Source organism: Pelodiscus sinensis, chromosome 14 (assembly GCF_052426305.1).
Source record: "Pelodiscus sinensis isolate ZL-2025 chromosome 14, ASM5242630v1, whole genome shotgun sequence".
Classification (NCBI taxonomy): Eukaryota; Metazoa; Chordata; order Testudines; family Trionychidae; genus Pelodiscus; species Pelodiscus sinensis.
The window spans coordinates 7816825-7840454 of NC_143065.1; the positions used below are offsets into that span (position 1 = coordinate 7816825).

The window sequence follows — 23630 nt, forward strand, 5'->3', positions numbered from 1 at the left end:
GCGCAAACCAGGCCAGCCTAGGACTCCTGCGCATGGGGCTGGGACCATCCCTGCAGGAAGATCCCTGGGCCCCTGTGCAGCAGGCAGGGAGCTGCCTTACCAAGCCCACCATGCTCCTGCCGGGCCTAGTGACAACCCCTCTCTGGATTCCCTGCCCCCGCACTTGGGGGTGATCCTGGCTGCTGGGCCCACAAGACCCCTCCCAAGAGGACCAGGGCTCTCCAGCTGGCTTGGAGCCCCCTGGGGCAGAGGCTGTGCGGGAAGCCCGAGGGCCCACGCAGGGGAAGAGCGAGGCCTAGGGTGGCCACCGGGGGGTGCCCCGGGAAGGTTTGCAGCAGAGGCGGAATGGGATTCCTGGCCAGGCCTCGCCCGCCTGTGACCGAGCAGACCGACCCGGGAAGCGCAGCCCAGGGCTCTAGCCCCCGCTCCCCCACTGGCCGCGGGAGGAGGGCGCACGGCTCTGCCTCGCGTTGTGCCTCAGTTTCCCTCCCTGCCAAATACTGCAGGGCTCCAGCCGGAGCGAGGGTCTCGCCTGGCGGCTCCTCCGCCGCAGGGACCCGGCGCGCTCTGCCCCTTTAAGCGCCGGCTGCGTTGCCTGGCTCTGCCCCTCGCTGCCAGGCGCACGCTTGTGCGCAGAGCCCCGACCCGGCTCGGCTCCAGGCAGGGCGCGCGTTCACTGCGGCTCCCTCCGTGGCCGCTCGGGGCGGGCTCTGAGCCGCGGGACCTCACCATGTGGGCAGCTCCGGCGCCCAGCCCGGGGCCGAGCCCAGCGCGCAAGGAGCGGCCGCTGCAGCCCTGCCCAGCCAGGCACTAGCTCCGGCGCGGCGCGGCCAGCGGCGAGACCCCGGGCTGCGGGGCCTCGGCCCCGGGGGCGGCTCTCGGGCTGGGGCGCACGATGGGCCGCCGGGGCGCAGGCGGGCGAGTGGCGCTGCAGAGCGGCGCTGGCGAGGCGGGGAACCCGGCCGCCTCCCCCGCACGCGGCGCGGCCGCCCCCCGCCCCCTGTGAGCGGCTCCGCTCCGCCGCCGCCAGAGCCGCACCGGGGCGCGCCCAGGGGCCGGGCACGGCGCAGGATGGCTTCTCCCGGGAGCAGCCGCCAGGCAGAGGCGCGGCGCGGGCCTTGGTGACGGGCGCGGAGCCGGCCCGGTCCCCGCGGCTGGGCGAGTAAGTGGCGCCTGGCTGGGCTCGCGGCGCGGGGGGGCCGGGCCGTAAACTTCGCGGCGGGGGCGGTTCCGTTTGCTGCCGGCTCCAACTCGGGGGGGTCCCGGCTCGGGCGGGGCCTGCTGGGGCCCGGCCGGCTCGCCCCGTAACGCGCTGCTCTCTCCGCAGGAGGCCGGCGGACCCCGGACGCGCCCCGCCGAGGAAGCCGCCGTGGATCTAGCGAGGCGTTTCCCGAGCTCGCCCCGCTGCCCCTGCGCCCCGAAGCTCGCCGGGACAGGTGGCCGCGGGCCCGGAGCGGCGTAGCGGAGCAGCCGGGGCCATGCCCGAGCCGGCGAGCCGGCCAGCCCCTCGCAGCCGTGCGCTGCCCGCCCTCCCTCGCTAGCCGGCCGGGCCGGGCCGGGATCTGCGTGCGCCCGGCAGCGCTCCAGCCCCATGGGCGTGCGGCGGGCTGGCTCCGAGCCGCTGCCGTGAGCTGCTGGGGCAGGCGCGGGGGCGCTAAGATGGTGAGCTCTCCCCGGCCGGGAGGGGCTCCGCGGACGCCAGGCCGGGCTGGGGCAGAGCCGCCGGAGAAGGATGAGCGCCGGGGGCTCGGCGGACTCGCAGCCCCGTGAGGAGCCCGCCGGCGGCAGCGAGCGGGAGCGGATCCGGTGCCGCATGAAGATGGTGATCGGGCAGCTGGAGGGGATCCTGCGGGAGCTCAAGCAGGTGGCCAAGGAGCTGCGGGAGGTGAGCGCGCTGCGGGGGCAAAGGGCCCGGAGACCCCCCATTGGAGCAGGGCCGGACTGTGCCCCGACCCGGCCTGGGGGGTCCCTCTGGCGCGGGCACAGTGTGTGAGAGGAGGGGGGTTGGTCTCCCTATGGCCCTGCCCCGTGCGCCCCACTGCTGCCTGCTGTGCAGCCCGGCGCTTCCTGTGCCTCCCTCTAGCTGCAGGTGCAGGAGCCTTTGGCTGGAGACGTGCCAAGGCTGGATCCCAGCAGGGCCTCAGCCTGCTCCCTGGGCTGGAGAACGTAGGAGAAGGGCTCCCAGTTGCCCTCCAGGCGTCTGACTTAAGTGGCCAACCCCAGGCAGGATCAGGCCCCGTGCAGAGCTACCGGTGCCTGCCCCTGTGGATCAGGCCCCATGCACCGAGCGGGGAACCCCAGGCGTGAGCTAGACGTGTGCAGTGCCGGTGCTAGGCTGGTTGGTTCCCCAGGGGCTGGTGGGACTTGTGTGCTGCAGGCAGGCTGGGTCTGGGCAGGTCATGGCCTTGCTCTGTTCCCCTCCAAGGAAAGGGGAGAGGAGGCAGCCTGTGCTCACAGGGTCCCAGCACGGTGCTGCCGGCTGCAAGGTTAGTTCCAGTTCACGGCATGTTGCCCTGGGGGAGGGGAGCAGCCTGCGGGGGGCGGGGGGGGGGAGGGCGGGTCTGGGAGTTGGAATAAAACTGTCAAATGCAGCAAATCTCCCAGTACCCTGGGATCCCAGGGCCAGGAGCCCCCCACATCGGGCCGCCAGCTCCTCGCCTGGCCCATGCAAGCAAACTTTGCCCTGACCATGAGCTCTCCAGGTCCCTTGGTGGCTGGGGCGGGCGGCCTCTGTCGGGCCAGGCACGGCGCAAGGGCTGTGACGGGACAAACCGGGCAGCCCTCCAGCAGGGCCTGCCCAGAGCTCAGGGCGCCTTGGCAGCCGGTGGAAAGCCGTGTGGCTTCCTCTCCCGCCTTACCCCAGCAGCAGGCCCCGGGTCTGGCGCAGCTTTCCCAAGGGGCAAGGGGAGCCCGGGGGTCAGAAATCGGGAGCTTTCAGCAGCCTCAGAGGGAAGCGCCCGGAGGCTGGCTTGGGCCGGGCTGGTTTCTGCGCTAGCGTGTGTGCAAGGCAACACCGGGCTCCCAGGGTCAGCGGGTTGGCTCAGTGGCCTGACTTGGCTCGTGCTGCTGCTCAGGCTGTCTTGTGCCTGAGCCTGCCTGGTGGACAGCGTCCCATGCAGCCCCGTGCCCCTGAGCTGGGGAGATGCCTGGCACCACTGGAGGGAGAGCTGCTCGGGGACCTGCCTAAACCCCGTCCTGAGTCCGCTGGGGGCCAGGCCCGTGGCGCTGAGGCAGCAAAGACTGGGCCGTGGATGCGGGGGGCCAGGCCCGTGGCGCTGAGGCAGCAAAGACTGGGCCGTGGATGCGGGGGGCCAGGCCCGTGGCGCTGAGGCAGCAAAGACTGGGCCGTGGATGCGGGGGGCCAGGCCCGTGGCGCTGAGGCAGCAAAGACTGGGCCGTGGATGCGGGGGGCCAGGCCCGTGGCGCTGAGGCAGCAAAGACTGGGCCGTGGATGCGGGGGGCCAGGCCCGTGGCGCTGAGGCAGCAAAGACTGGGCCGTGGATGCGGGGGGCCAGGCCCGTGGCGCTGAGGCAGCAAAGACTGGGCCGTGGATGCGGGGGGCCAGGCCCGTGGCGCTGAGGCAGCAAAGACTGGGCCGTGGATGCGGGGGGCCAGGCCCGTGGCGCTGAGGCAGCAAAGACTGGGCCGTGGATGCGGGGGGCCAGGCCCGTGGCGCTGAGGCAGCAAAGACTGGGCCGTGGATGCGGGGGGCCAGGCCCGTGGCACCCGTCCCAATGGGGAGGAGCTGGCTGAGCCAGTCCCTGGTGGCCTAGGAAGGCCTCGTCTTCTCCGTGCCACCTCTTGGCCACAGCTCACAGCCTCTGGGGCTTGGCCCAGATAATCCTTCTTGGCAAACCCTAGTGCAGCGCCGCGAGAAGCCAGCCGGGGGGGGGGGGGGGGGTGCAAGCCTCAGTCGCATACGGGGCCGTGTGCCTTGCTGGCCGGGTTGGTGGCCACGCAGGCTGCAGAGGGGCAGGTGCCTGTCGTGGCGCGTTGCACCTCGCCGAGCTCAGCCCGCCAGCGCTGGGGGAGTCTCTGCCAGTCTGAGCGAAGATCAGGCCCTGGAATTGGCGCGCTCGGCGCAGAGAGCCAGGAACGCGCCCGCTCCCCTCGCGCTCTAGGGCTGCTCGGCCTCTGGCCTCGCGTGTGGCGCACTGGGGGGCTTTCAGCATGGGCAGAAAAGCCCACTGGCTTGTGCTTGTGACCACTCCAGCCCTTCTCCTGCAGGGGGGAGAGGAGGCCCCGGCGGGGCAGAGCCGGGCTGGGAGGGGGGCGCGAGGGCAGGCGGGCTGATGGCTGCGGGCCGAACGCCTGTCCCATGACTGGGATCGCGGCGGTCGCTGCAGAAGAGCCGCGTCTGGGCAGATTGGAGCAGGGGCTGGGCAGGGGGCTCTCGTCACTCCCCTCCCCTGTACGACGGGGAACGATTCTTGTCTGCCCTGCCGGGGAGGGGCCCTTGGAGAGGAAGGCCAAGCCTTGTTCTCGTGACAGCCCGAGAACCAGCCTGGCAGAACCCCCGGTGTCGCAGGCTGATTTGGGACTGGGCCGGATCCAGGCAGCCTGGTGCTGGAGGGGTGCCCCTGGCTGGCCACGTGGGTGCGGAGCCCTGCCCGCGGGAGGTGGCCAGGGTGCTCTTTGCTAGGTTGGAGTCCTTCGTCTCAAGGCCGGATTCTCGCAGCCTGGGTGGTTTTGACTTTGCAGCTGCGACTCTTGTGGGACGCTGCGTGGGGAGGGGATCTCCAGGGAAAGCCGAGGGGGGTTGGATGAGCCAGTGCCCAAGCCGCCCAGAGCTGATGGAGACCTTACGCACGAGAGCTGTGTGGCAGAAGCCGACCCTGGGCTCGGGGCTGAGCGGGGGCTCGGTGTCCAGCTGGCGAGAGGTTCGTGGCAGTCCTGAGCATCAGTGCACTTCCAAGGCCCGCTGGAAGCTTTCGCAGCCGCCAAGGGCCTTATCTCCGACCTCCTGGCCAAAGGCCACGGTGCTCATGCGTTCTTCCTCTTCGCTTCCTGGCCAGAACAGCGGCCCCTCGCTGCCCCCAGGAATGCAGCTGCCCGCCCCAGGGAAAGGCTCTCGGGGCTGCGGGTGTGTTTGCTGGAGCTATGCATCGGTGACGCGCCAGGAGACACCGAGATCCCGGGGCAAGTGCCCATCGGAGCCAGCTGTGTGGCTTAGGGTTAGCAAGGGATGTTGGGAAGAAGCTGAGCTGCCCAAGAGCTGGGATAACCCCTCTCATTCCCAGCTGGCACCAACCAGCTTCCCCGAGGGAGTCCCTGCCAGGGAAATGCTGTGCCGTCCAAAGTGGGCACGCTCCGTGTCCGGGCAGCAGCCCCACTCTGGCTGGCTGGGAGCAGAGCTCTGGGGGGTGCGATCCTGCTGAGCAGGGGCCGGCGCGTCGCACTGGGGCACCGCTGGCTGCTGAGCCCGCAAGCAAAGGGAGCGAGGCATTTTCCTCTGTTCGTTCACTGCGGGCACTTGCGCTCGCTTGGCGTCGAACCAGTGTCCCGCCCCGTCAGACTCCTCTGAAGAGCCGCGCGGAGCCAGGTCGTGGGAAGGATTTTACAAAACAATCCAAATTGAAGCCGGTTTTGCATCTCCACTGAGCTGTCTGTGCGCAGGCCAGCAGCAGCGACAGGCGCCTCGCTGCAGCCTGTGGCCTGTGCGCTCGCCAGCGGTCCGGTGACGTGGGGCCACGATGGTCGTCCCGTCTACCCTTTCAGGGCGCGCTCTCGGAAGCCAGCACCCGGATTTTTCCCCTGGAATTCCAAATTATTTTCTTAAATACGCTGGGTGGCGTCCTGTTGGAGAACGCTTGACCGCCCACTCACTGACTCCGCCCACTCACTGACTCCGCCCACCAATACAGCCCAGCCATATTATAAGCCAGCGATATGCGACCAAGACTAGTGAGTGGGTTGTGACCAGTGGTGGGCAACTTGCACCCGTGGCCCACTGGGCTCCACCTGTGGCCTGTGCTCCCCATCTGCTGTCCTCCCCCATGCCTCTGGGGCACTGGAGCCCCACACTTCATACACCTCCCCTTCCCTTCCAGCACTGTGGGAGTCCCCCCCCCCCCCCCCCCCCGAGCTGGGACAGCTGCAATAGAACCAGACTTGAGTAAAATGTTTCTTGAGCCTCTTCCCCTTGTGTTCGTGGCTCTTTTTTGCTGCTGGTGGCCAAAAATTGGCTGATTTGTGTTCCACATGCCCTCGAGGCCTCAAGGGAGCTGGGGCCTTGCGCTGGGTGGCAGTGCAGTAGATGCTGTGCAGGCACCCGCAGAAACAGCCCTGTGCCAAGGAGTTTAGAATTCAACAGAGACAAAGGGTGTGAAGGGAAACTGAGGCACGGGCATGCAGCAGCTCCATGGCAGCACTAGGAATGAACCCCCTGGCTCTAGTTCCTAGGCCCGGACCCTGCCTACTGCACCGCACTGCCCACAGTGGCTGGAAGGTATTTTCAACAACTGCCGAATATTTCTCTAAAGTGAATTCCACTTTTGAAATCAAACCCCAGCCAGCCGCCCCAGGAAAGCTTGTGCAGTCGGAGCTCCCTAGTGTAGCATGTGACTTAGGTGGCTAATCAAAGAGCTAGAATTTTGGCCACGTGCTTGCCACAGCCAGCTGCTCATTGGCAAAGGGTCCTGGGTAGCACCCGGCCCCTGTGTGGCCTGTCTGGCAGTGGTTCTGTGGGCCTAGGTGGGGCGGGGAGGGATGCGCAGGGGCAGCGGGGCTCCCTTAGTGCCTGATGAGCGCAGCTGGCTGCGGGCCCCTGGCGGGTGCTGCGGAAAAACAACCTAGCACGAGTCTTACCCCTGCTCGGATTTGGGGGGGAGGGGTCTTGCCCCTGTGACGGCGCGTTGGGGTTTCCCCGTCTCCTGCACCCCCGTAATGGCACAGACAGACTCCACCAGCCAGTAGAATAGAGGGAGTGTATTGCTTCTCCAGGATACAGCACAGCACAGATGGAATCTGGTTCCAGGGCAGGCCTAGGATGCCTCAGCCCCCTTGAGATGGGGGAGCCTGGGCCCCTAAATCCCAGCATAATGACTCATCCCCTGCCCTGCTGGGCCGTGCTGCAGACAGCAGCCAGTGGAGGTCACTCACAACCCACTGCCCAGCATAGCAACCAGCAAGGTCCCCCCACTACGTCACAGCCCCGCGTGGGGCTGCTGCTGTCCGGGCGCACGCAGCGAAAGCCGGGCGACTGGGCAGCAGCGCGTACTGTCGGCATGGCAGGAAGCGCCCTAGCGAGAGCGGAGCCAGCCTGCCAAATTCAGGCTCGGGGGTGTCCCGGCTCTCAGGTCGTGCCCACGCTCGGCCCATCCGTCTCGGGGAGCCCCCTCCTCTCCAGCGGCAGTGAGACAGCCCTTTCCCAGGGGTCACTCCACTGCGGTGACCCTCTCTTGGGGGGGCCCCTCTCACCTGGGGGGTCTGCGCCTCCAGGATGGTGCCTCACAGAGCCCTCAGCTGCCTGCCTCCGCCGTCAGCCCCCTCGGGGGGGTCCCCTCTCTCTGGACCCCCGGGCTCCCCACTTCCAGAGGGACTAGCGCAGCCCTGTTCTCCAGCCCAGAGCGACTCCCGGCCAGCGCCCCGCAGGAGGGGCTACGGAGCTTTGAACAGCAAAGGATCCCCCAGGCCTGTCGGCCTCCCCTGCAGCCAGCTGAGTTCTGCCGGCTTCGCTCTGTCCCAAACAGCCCAACAGGCTCCCGGCAGAGCCTCCAATACCCCCCGCAACAGCCCCTCCCCGGCCAGTCTCTCTCCAGGTAATCCGGTCGCCTGGCCCCTCTTCTCCGCCTCCCCCCTCGTCCAGTGTTCTCCCCTTGCTGGGGCCGGTCGCCAGGGTCCCTCTCTGCTGCCCATTGTCTGTGTCTGGCCGGGACCGGCCGCGTCCTCTGAGCAGGGCCGGGGGCACCAGGTGCCAGCTCCAGTTCTGGGCTGTTCTCTGCAATGACAAACCCCCTCCCCCTTGTCACATTGAACCAGTCACATCCGGCACTGAGCTCCCCCTTGGAGCCCCCGAAACCCCCCACTTCCTCTCGGGGTTCTGAGACACGCGGCGGGCGTGGGGGCTTGTAACAGGCAGGCGCAGGGCTCGGCTGGGGATGGACAGGACCCACCGTTCTCAGGGTTGCTAAGTGGCTGGCAGGGAGGTTAAACATCCGGTGGGACTTGGGGGCAGATTCTCCCCAGCGCCTGCTGTGGGGCGGTTGCACCTGCTCTGAAGCAGGTGATGCTGCTCCTGTCTTCCTGGAACTGGGTGCTTGGACTTGGTGGCCGGTGCCTGGCACCAGTGTGGGCCACGCCAGGGGATGGGCCGTGCCCTGCCTGCGCGGCTGGGGGGGGGCGCTGGGACCTTTGGGCCTGGCTAGCTTGGGGCGGAAGCCGTGGCTGGCGTGTGCTCGGGGTTGCAGTGGGCAGTGAAACGGACTGAGCGTGGACACCCCGGGCGGGGAGGGCAGTTGCTGGGGAGCTTTCTTCCAATAAGCCAGTCTCAGCATCCGTCTAATCCTGGGGCCCATTTAACTGCCCCCCACGCGCCTTCTTCTGAAGGGGAGCTCCACTGAGTAAGGCTGGGGCTTGTACTGCTCCCTCCCTGCAGGGCAGCCACGCCGGAGCAGCGGGCTCCCGGGGGTGGGCTGGCCCGGGGGTCTGTGCCAGGGAGCCATGGCGCTGCCACTCGGTCTCAGCTAGGGCGGGGCAGCGGGGAGGGGCTGGACCTGGGCTTGGGTGCAAATGTTCGTAGCTGCGGCTTCTTGAAAATGATCCGCTCCTGGAAGCCCAGCGCCCAATCGCTGCTCCCTCCAGGGGGGTGTCAATTGCAGCTCTGAAGTGGGGGGTGCACGCGGGCGTGGGGGCGGGCACCATCAATGCAAATGACAAACAAGGAGAGACGTGGCTGTGGCGTTAGGCAGCATGTCTTCACTCCCCCCCTCCCCCCCCCCCCCCCGGGAAGGGAGCGGCGCCCTGGCCTTCTTCCCCTGCTGCTGGCGCCTGTGTGGTTCCCGTCACCAGCGTGGAGCTTCCTCACTTGCGGGCCTGTTGGTGTCTGACGTGGCAGCAGGATGCCTTTGCCTGGGCCGTTAAAAGGCCCCTCTGCAGGGGGAGGATAAATATGGACCCCAAGGGTATGAGCGCACCCCCATGGCGTGCTCCGGCCGGCAGAAGGCTGGGACTGATTTCTCTACCCCACCCCGGGAGTGAGGCCCAGCCCTGCCCCCGGCCTCGCTCGTGGTGCAGGGGATCAGCCCCAGCCTTCCCCCCGCCGGCAGGCTCTGCCCCATGAGGGCCATGGGGGTGTTCACACCCTTGGCACCCCCTGCTTCCGGGCCTAGCTAGAGAGCCGTCGCGTGCAGCTTGTCCGACCTCCCTGTGGTCTCCAGCGGAAAGGGCAGCGCTGCGCGTGGTTAGCTCACGCCGTGCTCAGAGACCCGGCCGCGGGCGTGTCTCCATTGCTCGTGCTTCCCGCTCCGCTGCAGGCTGGCTGCAGGGCAGGGGGCTGCGTGATTCCCTCATGCTGGTCCTTGGCGGGGGGCAGGCTGCCTGCTGTGTTTGCATGCTGGGTTTGTTCAGTCCTGCGAGGGCGCGTCCCCCACGCTCTGTGAGACGAGCACTTTGCAGCGCCGGGCTGGCCCCGCGCTACTCGTCAGAGTGTCCAGCACCGGGCACGGGGCCCTGCTTGCGGGGGGCTGGAGTCCGTGGGAGCGGGGCTTGCAGCAGTGCGAGTTCGACATCCTGCCTCGCCCTCGGGGTGTCACCGGGCAGCCAGACGAGCGGGGACCCCGTGTCGGCCCCAGCTCAGCACCTGTGGGAGACGGCGCTGTGCCGGCTCCCCTGGGGGTCCGCCCTCGTGGAGTGCAGCAGGGAAGCCAGAGGGAAATCATGCAGGGTGGGCTGAGGGGTGGTAAAGGAGGCCTGCGCCATCCCAGCCTTTCACTCAGTCCCTCGGTTTGAAACAGCATCCTACAGGCCGTTCCGGGTGCACATTCCTCGGGAGTGGCCTGAGGCCGTTCTGGAGCCCGGCAGCGGGGTGTCTGCATCTCAGATTGGTGGCACAATCAGCCCCGCTCCCCCATGGGCACCTGCCTGGACTGATTTCACAGGTGCTGCTGACTCCGCCAAACGGCCCCTTGTGGCACCGTCCTTTCTCTGAGCCACCAAGGGTGGAACTGAGCCAAGCGGGCCTGAAACGGGTACCAGGCGCCTCTTGCTGGCCTTGGTGAGCGCCAGGGGGCATTGTGCCAGCAGCTGGCACGGAAGGGCTGCTCCTTAGCACCCTCTTCGTGTAGCGCTGTGCCGCTGGAGGCAGCGGAGGAACCGGGCTGGCGTTTGGGTCCCAGGCATTCCAGAGCTGGGGCCAAGCTGTTCATCCGGCAAGAAACCCAGAGGTGGCTCCAAGCTGCAGAGCTGAGACTCTGGTCCAGGCCTGAGCTTACCGAGTTGGTTCCGAACTATCCCCAAGAGCCACGGAGCCCAGCGCTTGGCTCGGGTGGGAGCTAGAGGGACTCTGGGCCTGGCCATGCTAGCAGGGCAGGGGAGATGGAGATGGTGTGGAACAGCTGGCTCACGGAGCCCAGAACTGCCTGCATACAGCCCGGGGGTGACAATCCCTGACAGCTGGGGGGTGACGATCCCATGGTGGGGCAAGAGGGAGGTTCTGAGCCAGAGCCAGCTGCAGGCTGGAACTCGGAGCCCTGGGTCCCAGGCAGCCTGTGCAGGCATCTGGCACCTTGCTAGTAACTGGGGGACTGAGTGGCTAACGGAGCCCGTGCTTGGAGGAGTGCCTGCCCCACCGATAGCACTGGTCCAACAGCGCTATTTAAGCATGGGGGGAGAGATACAGGACATCTTGTGTGTAATGTCAGTTCCTGGCTGCCCAGCCCACCCCTGTGCCTCCTGCCCCTGGACTCCGAATCTGGCTCTCTGACCTTAGAATCAGGTTATTCAACTCTTGCCCCAACCACTAAGTCTGACTGCCCAAGTCCACTCGTGACTTGTTGCCTCCCCTTGGACAAAGCTGTCAAATGGATGCACACGTGCTCCGCGGCCAGGACAGCCCCCGGAGGGGCTGTGGGTTGAGACGCAGGCTGCTGTGGGGCTTCTCAGCCTGGCAGAGTTGGTGCAGCAGGGAACAGGAAGGCCGGGGCCCGTGCCCTCCATAGGGCCCTGGAAGGACTCAAACGTGAAACTGCAGGAAGGAGATTTGTAACCCGCCTTTTAAATCGGTTCTGCACCCAGTGACGAGGGGAGCGAAAGTGACGCCAGGTTTTCAAAGGGCTCTAGAGGCGATCCTGGCAATGACGGGCCCGCCAGTCCTCTTGCATTTGGATTGTGTAGCTGACATGTGGCTGGAAGGAGGGACAAGTCCTTGTCCCAGGATCAGGCCCAGTATTTAATTATTCTGTGTTTGCAGCTGTGCACCTCGGGGTTTGCAGCACCCCCATTATGGCGACTCTCGTGTAGTGAACTCAGATACAGTCTGCACGTCTCAACTTAGTCACGTATGTCAGTTCATTACCATGGTTCTTTTTGTGAGTGTTTCTTATTTGTCTTACCCAGTTATTTGATCTGGGCAGTTACCTTGGGTTTTTCCAAGGTGGGGTGTATTTGTGAAGTTGGAGGGTATTCGTGGAAGTCCCCTATGCCATTAAACGTTGCTTTATTTTACCACTATCTATATATGTGAAAGGTCCCAAATATACACACGTTGATTTTGCTATCTAGGTGAAAGGTCCTGAATATGTAAGCCAAAATTTGCCTTAGTTCAACACACAGGATGTGGCCTATAGGTCCCTTGAGTTACAGGCAGTACACTAAAGTACGGCATATTAAACTGCTTTAATATAAACCTACTGTGACCTATTATGATAATTGTATAATCAAACCCTAAGGAAATAAGTAATACGTAAGAAAATATATCTGTAGGCTAGCAAGTCTACAGTCTAACTTCAGCACCAGGCAAATTGGTTAAAACTATAGTAAAGAACAGACTTGTCAGAAACACCAATGAACATAATTTGTTGGGGGAAAGTCAACATGGTTTTTGTAAAGGGAGATTAAGTTTCGCCAAACTACTAGAGTTCTTTGAGGGGTTAACAAGCATGTGGACAAGGGGATCCATTGGATAGAGTGTACTTAGATTTCCACAAAGCCTTTGACGAGGTCCCTCACCAAAGGCTCTTAAGCAAAGTTAGTTGTCATGGGATAAGAGAGAAGGTCCTTTCGTGGATTGAAAACTGGTTAAAAGACAGGAAACAAAGGGTAGGGATAAATGGTCAGTTTCAGAATGGAGAGGTGTAACTAGTGGGGCCCCCCAATGGTCTGTCCTGGGACCCATCCTATTCAATGTATTTATAAATGATCTAGAGAAAGGGCTAAACAGTGAGGTGGTAAAATTTGCAGATGATCCCAAACTGCTGGCAACAGTTAAGACCAAAGCAGACAGGGAAGAGCTTCAAGAGAATCTCACCAAACTAAGTGACTGGGCAACAAAATGGCAGAAGAATTGTAATGTAGATTAATGCAGAGTAATCCCAGCTCTACATATAAAATGGTGGGGCTAAATTAGCTGTTACCACTCGAGATCTTGGAGTCATCGTGGATAGTTCTCTGAAAACACCCACTCGGTGCAGCGGCAGTCAAAAAAGCAAACAGAATGGTGGGAATTACGAAAGGGACAGAGAACATATTTCTGCCTCTATGAATCCATGGGATGCCCACATCTGGAATCCTGCGTACAGATGTGGTTGCCTCATCTCAAAAGAGAGAGACTTCAGTGGAAAAGGTTCAGAGAAGGGCAACAGAACTGATAGAGTAGAGGTCACCGAGCAGTCGAGCGAGATCTACTGGTCCCTCTGGGAGCCTCTGGCTGGTTTGGCCAAGAGGCTGTCAAGTGCTGGCACTTCAGCTGCCCCTCCCCCCGCTGGTGTCAGGGTGCCCCCTCCCACCCTGTATCCTTTATCCACAGAGCAGAGAGGGGGCACAAGAGCACTTGGGAGGGAGTTTGCTGGCTGCTGTTGAGACTGGTGCAGGGCCAGGGCAGGGGGAAGCCGGCCTTAGCCCCACTGAACCCCCACCCAGGAGCCACCGGAGGTAAGTAGGGCCCAGATGGAGCCAGCTCTGAACCCCTGTCCCCAGCCTTGAACCCCTCCTGCACCCCAAGCCCCTGCCCCAGTCATGAACCCCTCCTGCACCCCAAGCCCCTGCCCCCAGCCTTGAACCCCTCCTGCACCCCAAAACCCTGCCCCCAGCCAAGGCTCAGCCAAGGCAACCAAGGCCCAGCTGATTGCCCAGCTGGAGGAGAATGACCAGCCACGGGGCCGGGATCCTATCCCAGTGGGGAGCAGCCAGACCCCCCCCCCCGGGAATGTCTCAGGCTCCGAGAGGGGGCAGAGCGCTGGAGCCCGCCGGAGAGACCGGACTGCCTCACAGGGAAGCCCTGCAAGCTGTAGCCCATCTAGGGCAGGAGCCAGCCCAGCAGAGCTGTGGCGGCTGGAGATCCAGCTGCAGATGAAGGAATTGGAAGTAGAGGATCAAGAGAGGGACCGCCAGGACCGAGAGAGGCAGCAACAGCATGAGCTGGCCGTGGCAGAGCAGAGAAACGGCGGGGCCCCAACTGCGCTGAATGGGGAGGGGTCCCAGGGCTGCCAGACGCTTGGAGAGGCTCCTGGTGGCCCAATTGAAGGATGTGGGCGACATAGACGGGTTCCTCAGCTCCTTTGAGATGGCCTGTGGACTGCAACGGGTCCCCCCAGCTGACTGGCTACAGGAGCTCATCCCCGCACTGAACCAGGAGGCGGCCGGAGTGCTCAGTCAGCTGGAGGACCTACAGCCTGGGGATTACAACCGAGTTAAGGAGGCCCTGCTGCACAAATTTGGGCTGACCCCCGAGATGTACAGGAAGAAGTTCCGGGGGGTGCAGAAGGATCCACGGGAGACCTATGTGGACCTGGCCTCCCGCCTGGCGCAATACTGCCGCAAGTGGGTGTCTGGAGTCGGAGCCCAGACCACAGAGGAGCTGCTCAAGATGATCATGATGGAGCTGTTCTACGAAACATGCCCACCCAAACTGAGGCTGTGGTTCAAGGACCGAAGACCAGAGAACCCCCAGGAGGCCGGGAGACTGGCGGATGAGTTCACGGAGAGCCGGTCCGGGTGTGAACGGGAGTCCCGGAGAGAAAGGGAACCGCGCAGAGACCGGATCTCGGCTGAGCGACGGAGGGAGTCAACTACGAGGCAAGCCCAAGAGACGAGTCATCTGCGCCCCAGAGAACCAGCCAGGGCCTGGACAGAGACAGCCCAAAGGGGCCCGCAGGGCCTAATTTGCCATCGCTGTGGGCAAAAAGGCCACGAGAGGGCTCAGTGCACCAGGTCCCATGACCTGAGACTTTCCAGGGTTAACTGGCTGGGCCTGGAGGAAGGGCAGGCTGCCCCAGAGGCAGGGGCTGGCAGGAAAACCTCAGCTCAGAGTGGGGGGAAGGATGCTCAGTGCACCTCCCCTGGGAGGTCTGACCCTCGGAAGGAGGATTTCTCCGTGTACCGGGTGGGGGCAGGACGGCCCCTGCGGAGCGACTGCCTCATACCCCTGGAGGTGGATGGGAGGAAGGTGACGGGTTTCTGGGACATGGGGGCAGAGGTGACGCTGGCCCGACCCGACATAGTTGCCCCAGACCGTATGCTCCCCAACACTCAGCTGACCCTGAAGGGCATAGATGACCGTTTAAGGTGCCTGTAGCCAGGGTGCATCTGAAATGGGGGGCCAAGGAAGGTCTCAAGGAAGTGGGGGTGCACCCGCACTTGCCCACCGAGGTGCTGATGGGGAATGACCTGGAGGAGTGGCCCCATGAATCCCAGTGGGCTCTAGTCACCGCCCGGAGCCAGAGCCAGCAAGGGGCTGGCAACCTGGGTCCAGGGGAGGACTCCTGACAGGGTCCTCAGGGTCCCATCCCAGTGGACACAGGGTCCAGCCAGGCTGGGACTCCGGACCTAGGCAAAGGTGGGGAACAGGTCCCGATCCCTGCCCCAGCGGCTGAATTCCAGGCTGAGGTGCAGGCAGACCCCTCCTTGCAGAGGCTGAGGGACCAGGCTGGCCTCCGTGCAGCTCAGCCCCGGGGGAGAGGTGGCCAGGAGAGATTCCTGTGGGAGCGGGGGTCCCTGTTCCGGGAATGGCTTCCCCCCAGGAAGGTGAGGGCATGGGGGGGTCCAGCGGCAGCTGGTCTTCCCCCTCAAGCTGCTGTATTTGGCCCACGATGTCCCCGTTGGGGGCCACCGCAGGATCCGGAGCACCCGGCTGAGGCTGCTCCAACACTTCTATTGGCCGGGAATCTTTACAGCCGTGCAGCGGTACTGCCGGTCCTGTGACTCCTGCCAGAGGGGCGGGAAGGCCCAAGACACGGGAAAGCTGCTCGGAGGCCCCTACCCTCTGTAGAGGAGCCTCTGGGCTTGCTGAGAGAGTTATGGGAGGGGAAGACCCCCCTGGATGGAGCGTCGGGTGTGGAAGCCGCCCTGGCTGTCCAGAGAAGGCTCGCTGGGCTCATGGCCCCGGCCCGAGAGACCCTGGCCAGAGATCAAGCCCAGTGCAAGGTGTGACCCCCGAGAACAGGCCTGTGCCAGTCCCCCTGGAGCGGTGCAGCGAATGGACAGAGGGAATCCAATTCATGTGGGGCCTCTCCACGTCCAGCCCGAGTCAAGGGGAGCACCCATGTCCCCAGGGCGGGTTCCCACGCAGAGGACCCGAACTTCCCTAGGCCACGAGCGGAGTGACCCTGCTCAGTTTGCTTACGGGGGTGCAGGAGACGCGAAACCCCAACGCGCCGCCACAGCGCGAAATCCCGTGAAACTGCCGCAGTCACCGCACAGAGGCAGTGCGAGAATCTGCCCTTCTGCCGACTTCCACGGGGGCCTGGGGTCTTGTGGGGGGCGGCCGAGACCCCTTGAAGGTAACGGAGCCAGGCCCGGGATGTGTGAGCGGGACATGCCCCCGGCCGTTCTCGCTGGGGCTCCGGGCGCCCGCGCTCGGGGGTAGGAGGCGGCTGTTCCCGGGCAGCTCCCATGGCAGACGAGGGCTGTCGGCGCTGAAAGACACGAGACCCTTTCTGCAATGGACCTGGGGGGAGGGGCTTTGGCTGCGGCAGTGAAAACGCGCCGGCTGGGTTTCGATTTGCAACGGCAGAGCCGAGGCGGGTTTGACGCTCGTGCGCTCGTCCCCCCCGCATGGTGCGGGCAGCGGGGATGGTGGCTCCTGCTCCGGCTCATTCCTACTTTGCAAAGGTGCCCGGGTCACCCGCTTCGGCCTGGATGCTCGCGCAGCGCTCGCTGCCCACGCGGCAGACGGCTGAGAAACAGGTCGGGCTTTACACAAGCCAGCCAGAGCCGACTCCCTCAGGGGCCAGGCCAGGGTGAGAGCCCGCATCTGCCTAGTGGCTGGCCTGGGCGCTAGCCATTGGGCCATGCTGCCTTTCTGCCTTCAGGCCTGTGGGATGGTTGTTTCGGCCTGCGCCAGAGACAAGAGGCAGCTGCACTCTCTGGCCCCAGCCCAGCACCCCAAAGAGCAGGGGGGTTAGGACGCAGCGCTCTAGGCCAGCCCTGTCTCTAAACTCCCCCCTTGTGTAGCCGCTGGTTTAGAGCCGTGTTCCTCCTGGGGAGGTGCTGCCGCCTCACACAGCCGCGCGCCAGCCCTGGGAATTTTCCCGTGACGTTTTAGGCGTCCATTTTATCCCTGACTCTTGTAGCAGCCTTTTCTCTCCCCCTCTCTGCTTCCTTCCCCGCTCTCCTTTGTGTATATAATTAGTCCCCAGAACGCCACGGCAGGGCTGTATTATGTGGAGGGAAAATGATTATTAAATCTTTGACTGAGATCCCGCAGCTGAAGTGAAATAAAGCAGGCGGCAGGTAGCGAACCGGCTTCCGCGGTGACATTTCCAGCTCCCGGATCCCGCAGCCCACGGGGGCCCCGGGCAGCGCGTTGGGAGCTGGCCAGGGTCTTCTCTGCGGAACCCCCTGCACCCTCCACCCCTGTAACAGCCTCTGGGCCTGTGCCAGCCAGGGGGCAGTTCGGTGGGTGGGGTGGGGAGCCTAGGCACAGGGCAGGTGGATTATGCACTTGGCCCCCTTGGGGGTCAGGCCCTGGAAGCTCCGGCCGGCTTGGCAGAGCCCCTCGGTCCCAGGCCCGCAGCTCCCCACCCCCCGTACCTGCTGCTCCCAGCTCTGGGCTTGCACACTCGGCTGGGCGCCCAGCTCCCCTCCCCAGCGGCTCCGGGAGCCTCCTCCCTGCTGTAGCTCTGTGAGGGGAGGAGAGTTTCTTCCATCTCCGCACGTGGCCCCCGCCTGGGGGTCTGCACAGGGGGCTCCACACTTGGCTCTGCCCTGGCCACACCGCACACCCCGGCCAGTCCGAGGCACCACGGGACCACGCCTTGCGGCTCCCCTCTGACACCTGTTCCGAGGGGGGTGCTGCTGCAGCAGAGAGGGGACCCCCCTCAGAGCCGCTCCCCAAGGCCCCCTCCAGTGTCCCCACACCCACCGTGGCAGCTTCTGCTCAGGGCACCAGGAGAATTCACTCCTGGGCCTTCCAGCAGCGTCCGCCTGGGCAGATCTGAGCCTTGGGGTTGCTCCCTGGCTCTTGGGGGAGCAGCATGCGTGCTAGGTGACCCCCAGGCCGCCTTCCTTCCAGCAGCTCCTGGCCTCTGCGGGGCACGTGGAGCCCTGGGGGCATCATGCCCCCGGCCCAACGCTTCCCCCGGCCGCCCTGCCCCGCGCCGAGTCTGTCGGGGCCGGCCGGGCAGACTGAGACGCTGCATCGGCAGCATGAGAGCACCAGCTCCCCGTCACCCAGGCCAGGGGCGCGCCTCTAAAAATAGCCCCGGCCCACTCGCCTTCCCCTGCACTCACCCTTGGGTGCCGCTGCTGACCAGGCCCATGGGCTCCCCAGGCCAGGGAACAAAGGGCCTGGGGGCGGCAGGTAATGGCAGTTTCTGGGCCAGCTCCCAGCGCTGTCCCCGTCTCCCCTGCAGCCAGCCGTGGCACTGCGCCAGGCGGTGCGCGGAGCTCGGCCGCAGGGCTGAATGCAGCCACGGAGACGCCCTCCTCTCTGGGCCTGAGCCGTTAGCCCCCAGCGCCAGCCCAGGTCCCCCCCAGACCCTGAGCCTCAGCGCCACCGCTTCCCCGTGGCCCGTGGCTTTGCCTGCGATGCTGCTCCCAGAGCCTGGCCGGAGGGGCCGGGCCTAGTGCCCAGGCAGAGCTTGGGCCTCTGGCGACCCGTGCTGGGTTCCACGCTCTGCACCAGCCTCCTGTGGGACCGGCCACGTCACGCTCCACGGGCTTCGGTCCTGCACTGCAGGGTCCCACTCCCCTGTGAGTCAGGCACTGCGGCTCCTGCTGGTGCTGCTCTGTGACGCTAAACAGCCGCTGGGCTCAGCGGGGCACTGGTTCCTGGGATTCTAAGCTGCGGGGCGCTGGTTCCCGGGGTGCTGAGCTGTAGGGCGCTGGTTCCCGGGGCGCTGAGTTGCGGGGCACTGGTTCCCGGGGCACTGGTTCCCAGGGTGCTGAGTTGCGGGGCACTGGTTCCCGGGGCGCTGGTTCCTGGGATTCTAAGCTGCGGGGCCCTGGTTCCCGGGGCGCTGAGTTGCGGGGCGCTGGTTCCCGGGGCGCTGAGTTGCGGGGCGCTGGTTCCCAGGGTGCTGAGTTGCGGGGCGCTGGTTCCCAGGGTGCTGAGTTGCGGGGCACTGGTTCCCGGGGCGCTGGTTCCTGGGATTCTAAGCTGCGGGGCCCTGGTTCCCAGGGCGCTGAGCTGGGGGGTGCTGGTTCCCGGGGCGCTGAGCTGGGGGGCGCTGGTTCTCGGGGCACTGAGCTGGGGGGCGCTGGTTCTCGGGGCACTGAGCTGGGGGGCGCTGGTTCCCGGTGCGCTAAGCTGAGGGGTGCTGGCTCCTGGGGCGCTGAGCTGGGGGGCACTGGTTCTCGGGGCGCTGAGCTGGGGGGCGCTGGTTCTCGGGGCACTGAGCTGGGGGGCGCTGGTTCCCGGGGCGCTGAGCTGAGGGGTGCTGGCTCCTGGGGCGCTGAGCTGGGGGGCGCTGGTTCTCGGGGCACTGAGCTGGGGGGCGCTGGTTCCCGGGGCGCTGAGCTGAGGGGTGCTGGTTCCCGGGGCGCTGAGCAGCGGGACAAGCCAGGCTGGGAGTCGCAGGTCTCCTGTCAGAAATGAACCTGGAGCACCGCCAGGGCATCAGTCGCTCCAGGGCAGTGAGGAGAGGCCAGGTTTTGCTCTGCTGCTGGTGTAAATCAGGAGTCTGGTGTAAATGAGAAGCAAATTGGGCCGGGGGGTTAAATACAAGGGCTTCCAGGCACGGCCTTTGCTACCCCACCCTCTGCCTGCAGAGGGGAGCACGTGTTGGGGTTAACACAGCATCTCCCCAGGCTGACTCCATCCACGTCTTATAGGGTTTGTTGCCAGATACCTTCACAAAAAAATCCCAAACAGGCAGGGAAAAATTGGTTCAGCAAAAAAAAAAAGAGTGGTGGTGGTGTGGGGGGAGACCAAACTTGTTGAGCAAAAAAAAAAAAAAAAAAGGTGCTGCGCCTTTAAATTACCGTGCTCCTTGCTCCCCCCGCCCTCACGGACACCGCTGACCTTCCGTCCGAGGAAACAGGAGATACCGGACATTTTACATTTCCGGCAGTCTCTGGTTTTTTTACGGGACGGAAAGCCAAAATACCTGTCCGGGTGCAAACTGAACACCTGACCACCCTAACATCTGACCCCAGCGGTGGCCCAGCCCAGAGCCTGACCTGTCAACGCCTGTGGCTTGGTGCTGCCTCCAGCAAGGGCAGGGGGGTGTGAGGCAGGCCAGGCTGGCGCAGCCAACAGGAGAGCGTGGGTGAGCAAAGGGAGAGGCAGTGGGCGGAGGTGGCAGAGCAGCAGAGGAGGAGACGGGGGGAGAAAGGGGAATTCAGTGATGGGGAAAGAGCAAATCCGTCAGAAGGGAACCAGCCAGGCCTGGCTACGGGGCCAGGCGGCAGCCGGGGGCCTGGTGCCAGTGAGAAGCTGCCCAGGCCGCAGCTGTGGCTGGGCCATCTCCGAACTGAGCACACGGGTAGGGGGACGCTCCGCGGGAGGCCCGGGCTGGGAACCCAGCGGGTTCCACGCCTTGCCGCAGCACCCGGCGTGGCTGCCGATTCATTCCCCCCCAGCCCGGGCAAGACTTTGCTGGCTGATGCCCCTGGGGGATCCACAGCCCCAGAGCAGCGAAATTCCTCATGAGTCTTCCAGGGCCCGGCTCCTGTTCTGCGGCTCTTCTCCAATGACCGGGCCTCTCGTGCCTGGCAACTCCAGTCCTCGCTGGAACCGGGCCGCTGCTCCAGGGACATTCTGCTTGGGCTGGCAGTGAGGGGGGCAGGCTGGATCCTGGCCCATTTTACTCACCTCGCCTAAAGACGAGGCTGAGTCCCACCAGAACTCATCTCACCCATGGCCTCCAATCCAGTGCAAGCCTAGCTCTGCAGTGGGAAGGAAACGCTAGCACATGGCAGGCCTACGGTGCGGCTCCGCTCCCGCTAGGGACCCGGGGACAGAGCAATGTGAGCCTGCCGCCAGCTGTGAGAGTAGGGGCCTGGTGCCTCGCTTTCAGCCCCGGCAGTCCCAGTCCAGCTCTGCGCGGCTGGTGCTGCATTACGGGGGCCAGGCCTGCCCGGTGGTGCCGCGTTACGGGGGCCAGGCCTGCCCGGTGGTGCCGCGTTACGGGGGCCAGGCCTGCCCGGTGGTGCCGCATTACGGGGGCCAGGCCTGCCCGGTGGTGCCGCATTACGGGGGCCAGGCCCGCCCTGTGGTGCCGCGTTACGGGGGCCGGGCCCGCCCGGTGGTGTCACGTTACGGGGGCCGGGCCCGCCCGGTGGTGCCGCGTTACGGGGGCCAGGCCCGCCCGGTGGTGTCGCGTTACGGGGGGGGCCGGCCCACGTGCCTGCCATGGAGCGGGATGAGGGCGCCGCCCCCCCTGCCCCCTGACTCCTCGCTCTGTCTCCGTGCAGGTGGTGAGCCAGATCGACAAGCTGACGTCAGATTTTGACTTTGAGCTGGAGCCGGACGACTGGACCACAGCCACCGTGAGCAGCACGTCCAGCAGCGAGAAAGGGGGCGGCATGTTCGACCTCGGCCAGCTGGATTTCATGGCCTCCGACATCCTCTCCGACAGCTGGGAGTTCTGCTCCTTCCTGGAGGTCTCCACTCCCTCGGACTCCGGGGACGGCTCGGAGCAGCCGCCGGGCCGCCAGCCAGACTACCGGCTGATGAACGGCGGGGTGCTGACCCCAAACGGACCCCGGGTGGAGACGCCCGACTCTTCCAGCGAGGAGGCCTTCAGCTCGGGCCCCAACCCCAAAGCCCCGCCCCAGAGGACGCCGGGCATGCGGGAGCGGGTCCGCTTCAGTGACAAGGTGCTATACCACGCCCTGTGCTGCGACGACGACGACGGAAGCAGCCAGGAAGGCACCGGGGGGCTGCCGCCCCCGGAGGACCTGCCGGAGGAGCCTGGGGAGGTGGGGCACAAGCATCCGGCCGGGCCCACGAACAAGCCGCCGCCGCCGCAGCAGCTCCTCCCTCACCTGAGCACCGCTCAGCACCGGAAACTGACAAGGAACAGCAGCACACAGACCGTGTCGGACAAAAGCACCCAGACGGCGCTGCCCTACGTAGCGGCCAAGCAGAAAATCAAAGGCAAAAACTGAGGGGGGGCTGGGGACTCTCCGGAGCAGGGGAGGGGCAGAAATATATATTTAAATAAATCAATGCTAATAATAAAAACAGAACAGCAAGCTGGCCGCCTCCTGAGCATCACGGCCAGAGGCCAGCCCTTGCTTGGGGGCCAGGGTCCCGCCGTCGGGGAGCCGCCGAGGCAGTGCTGCTGGATAACACTGTCAAGGTAGGTGAGAGTTGCCGCCAGCCCCGGGCTCTATGGGGACTCGGGCCTGCTGGACACGCGACTGGCAATGTGCTGGCTCAGCCCCGGACCACTGCCACGAGGCTCAGCTTGCTGCGGCGCAGGCCAGGCCCGACCGGCGGAGGGCCAATGGGCCGGCCCCATTCCCCACGTGCTGCCTCTCGGAGCCACGGACAGCAGCTGCCCCGGGCCGGGGCAGGGAGGAATTCGGAATTCCCTGCAGGGCGGGTCACTTGTCTGGCCTTCCCTTACGCTCAGCCTGCAGTGTCAGCAGGGGATTCGCCCCCCTCCCCCCCCGCCGTGTATTCTAGTGGGGTTGTGGTGAAGTGCGTGCGTGAGTTTGCACGCACGTGTGTGCGTGTGCACGCCGTGTGCTTGCAGATTCATGCCTGTGCATGTGTGTGCACACTTGTGCATGCCTGTGTGCGTGTATGCGTGTGCTTTAGCCTCGTTCTCTGAAGCAGCAAGACCGGTCCCGCTGGAGGGGCCTTGGCAGGAGGCGTAGGGCTGAGCTGCGGGGGCGCTTGGCAGCTGGGTCTTGCTCGCGTGGGCAGGCCGAAGAGGGTGCCGTAGGTGGCATCGGGAGGGCTCCCCCAGCTCTGCAGCAGCTGGGCGAGGGGCACGTGCTGGGTTTCTCAGGTGTCTCGCCTTGGCCGTGGGCCCTGGTGCTCCGTGTCCCTCCTGGGCTCTGCCCAGGGCTCGCCAAGCCGGGCTCCAGCAGGGCCGGAGGGCGGCGGCGCATGACCCTGTTGGGTGCCGGAGCTGGGGGGGCACAAGCTGCCTACATGGGAAAGCCCTTGTCCCAGTCGGGGGAGAAGCTACTGAGCCCAGAACTCAGCTAAGCTCGGGGGCAGCAGAAAACCCCCGGGAGCAGCGCGCGGGTCAACGGGAATGGGCAGACGGGCCCAGGCCCCCTCAGCCAGCTGTGGGCCTTGCCAGCATCCCCGGGCGGTGGCTAGGAGGAGGCTGAGGAGACGCCCACACCTGGTTGAGCCTAGCCAGGCGAGGGCAGGAGGGCTGCCGGGGTCTCCCTCCGCCGCAGGAAGGGCCGGTTGGAGCTGTGCTGGGCACACACCCGAGCTCATGGCTCTGTGCAGGAGCCGCCAGACGGGCAAAGGAAGGTCAGTGCCAGCTGGTGCTCCCCTTGGCACTGGCGCGGGACCCAGGCTGGGCCCTGGCGGGTGAGCGTAGAGTCCTGGCAGCGCAGGTGGGACACGCACTGGCTGCACAGTGCATGGGCGGGTGAGGGACACACCGGAGGGCCTGGGATTGGGGCCTGCGGGGGCAGTTGAGTGGCGTGGGGTGAAGCTGCCCCCACCCCCGACGTACCTGCCGGTGGGCCGCAGGGCAGAGCACCCCGTGAGCCAGGCCAGCGTAGGGGCAGGAGGTCTCCACCCTGGTCCCACCCCGAGGGGGGCGCCGGCCCGTGCACACAGAAGGGAGGGGGATGCGGCGCAGGGAGGTGTCACTCGCAGCCATGACCCGGGGGCCATCTGCAGCCAGGCCGGTGTGCCCGGGGCAGAGCCTGGGGGTTGCCTCCTGTCCAGCTCCAAGGCCAGTCCTCTTTGCTGAGCCAGCTGCCCTGAGAAATGAGGATGGGGTGGGTCCATGATGTGGAGTGGACCAGGGGCCAGAGAAGATGGGGATGGGGCCAGAGTGGGGCCAGGGGGCAGAGGGAGGAGGTGGGGCCATGGGAGGGTCATGATGCAAGGA

General features: G+C 65.4%; 1 protein-coding gene across 1 annotated transcript; it reads left to right on the top strand.

The window, feature by feature from the left end:
- Positions 1-651: 651 nt before the first annotated feature.
- Positions 652-21890, top strand: INSYN1 (inhibitory synaptic factor 1). Its single transcript, XM_075897574.2, has 3 exons — positions 652-1162; positions 1328-1885; positions 21010-21890. Exons 2-3 carry the CDS (start codon positions 1733-1735, stop codon positions 21703-21705), a joined length of 849 nt encoding a protein of 282 aa, XP_075753689.2. The 5' UTR covers positions 652-1162; positions 1328-1732; the 3' UTR covers positions 21706-21890.
- The last annotated feature ends 1740 nt before the right edge of the window (positions 21891-23630 follow it).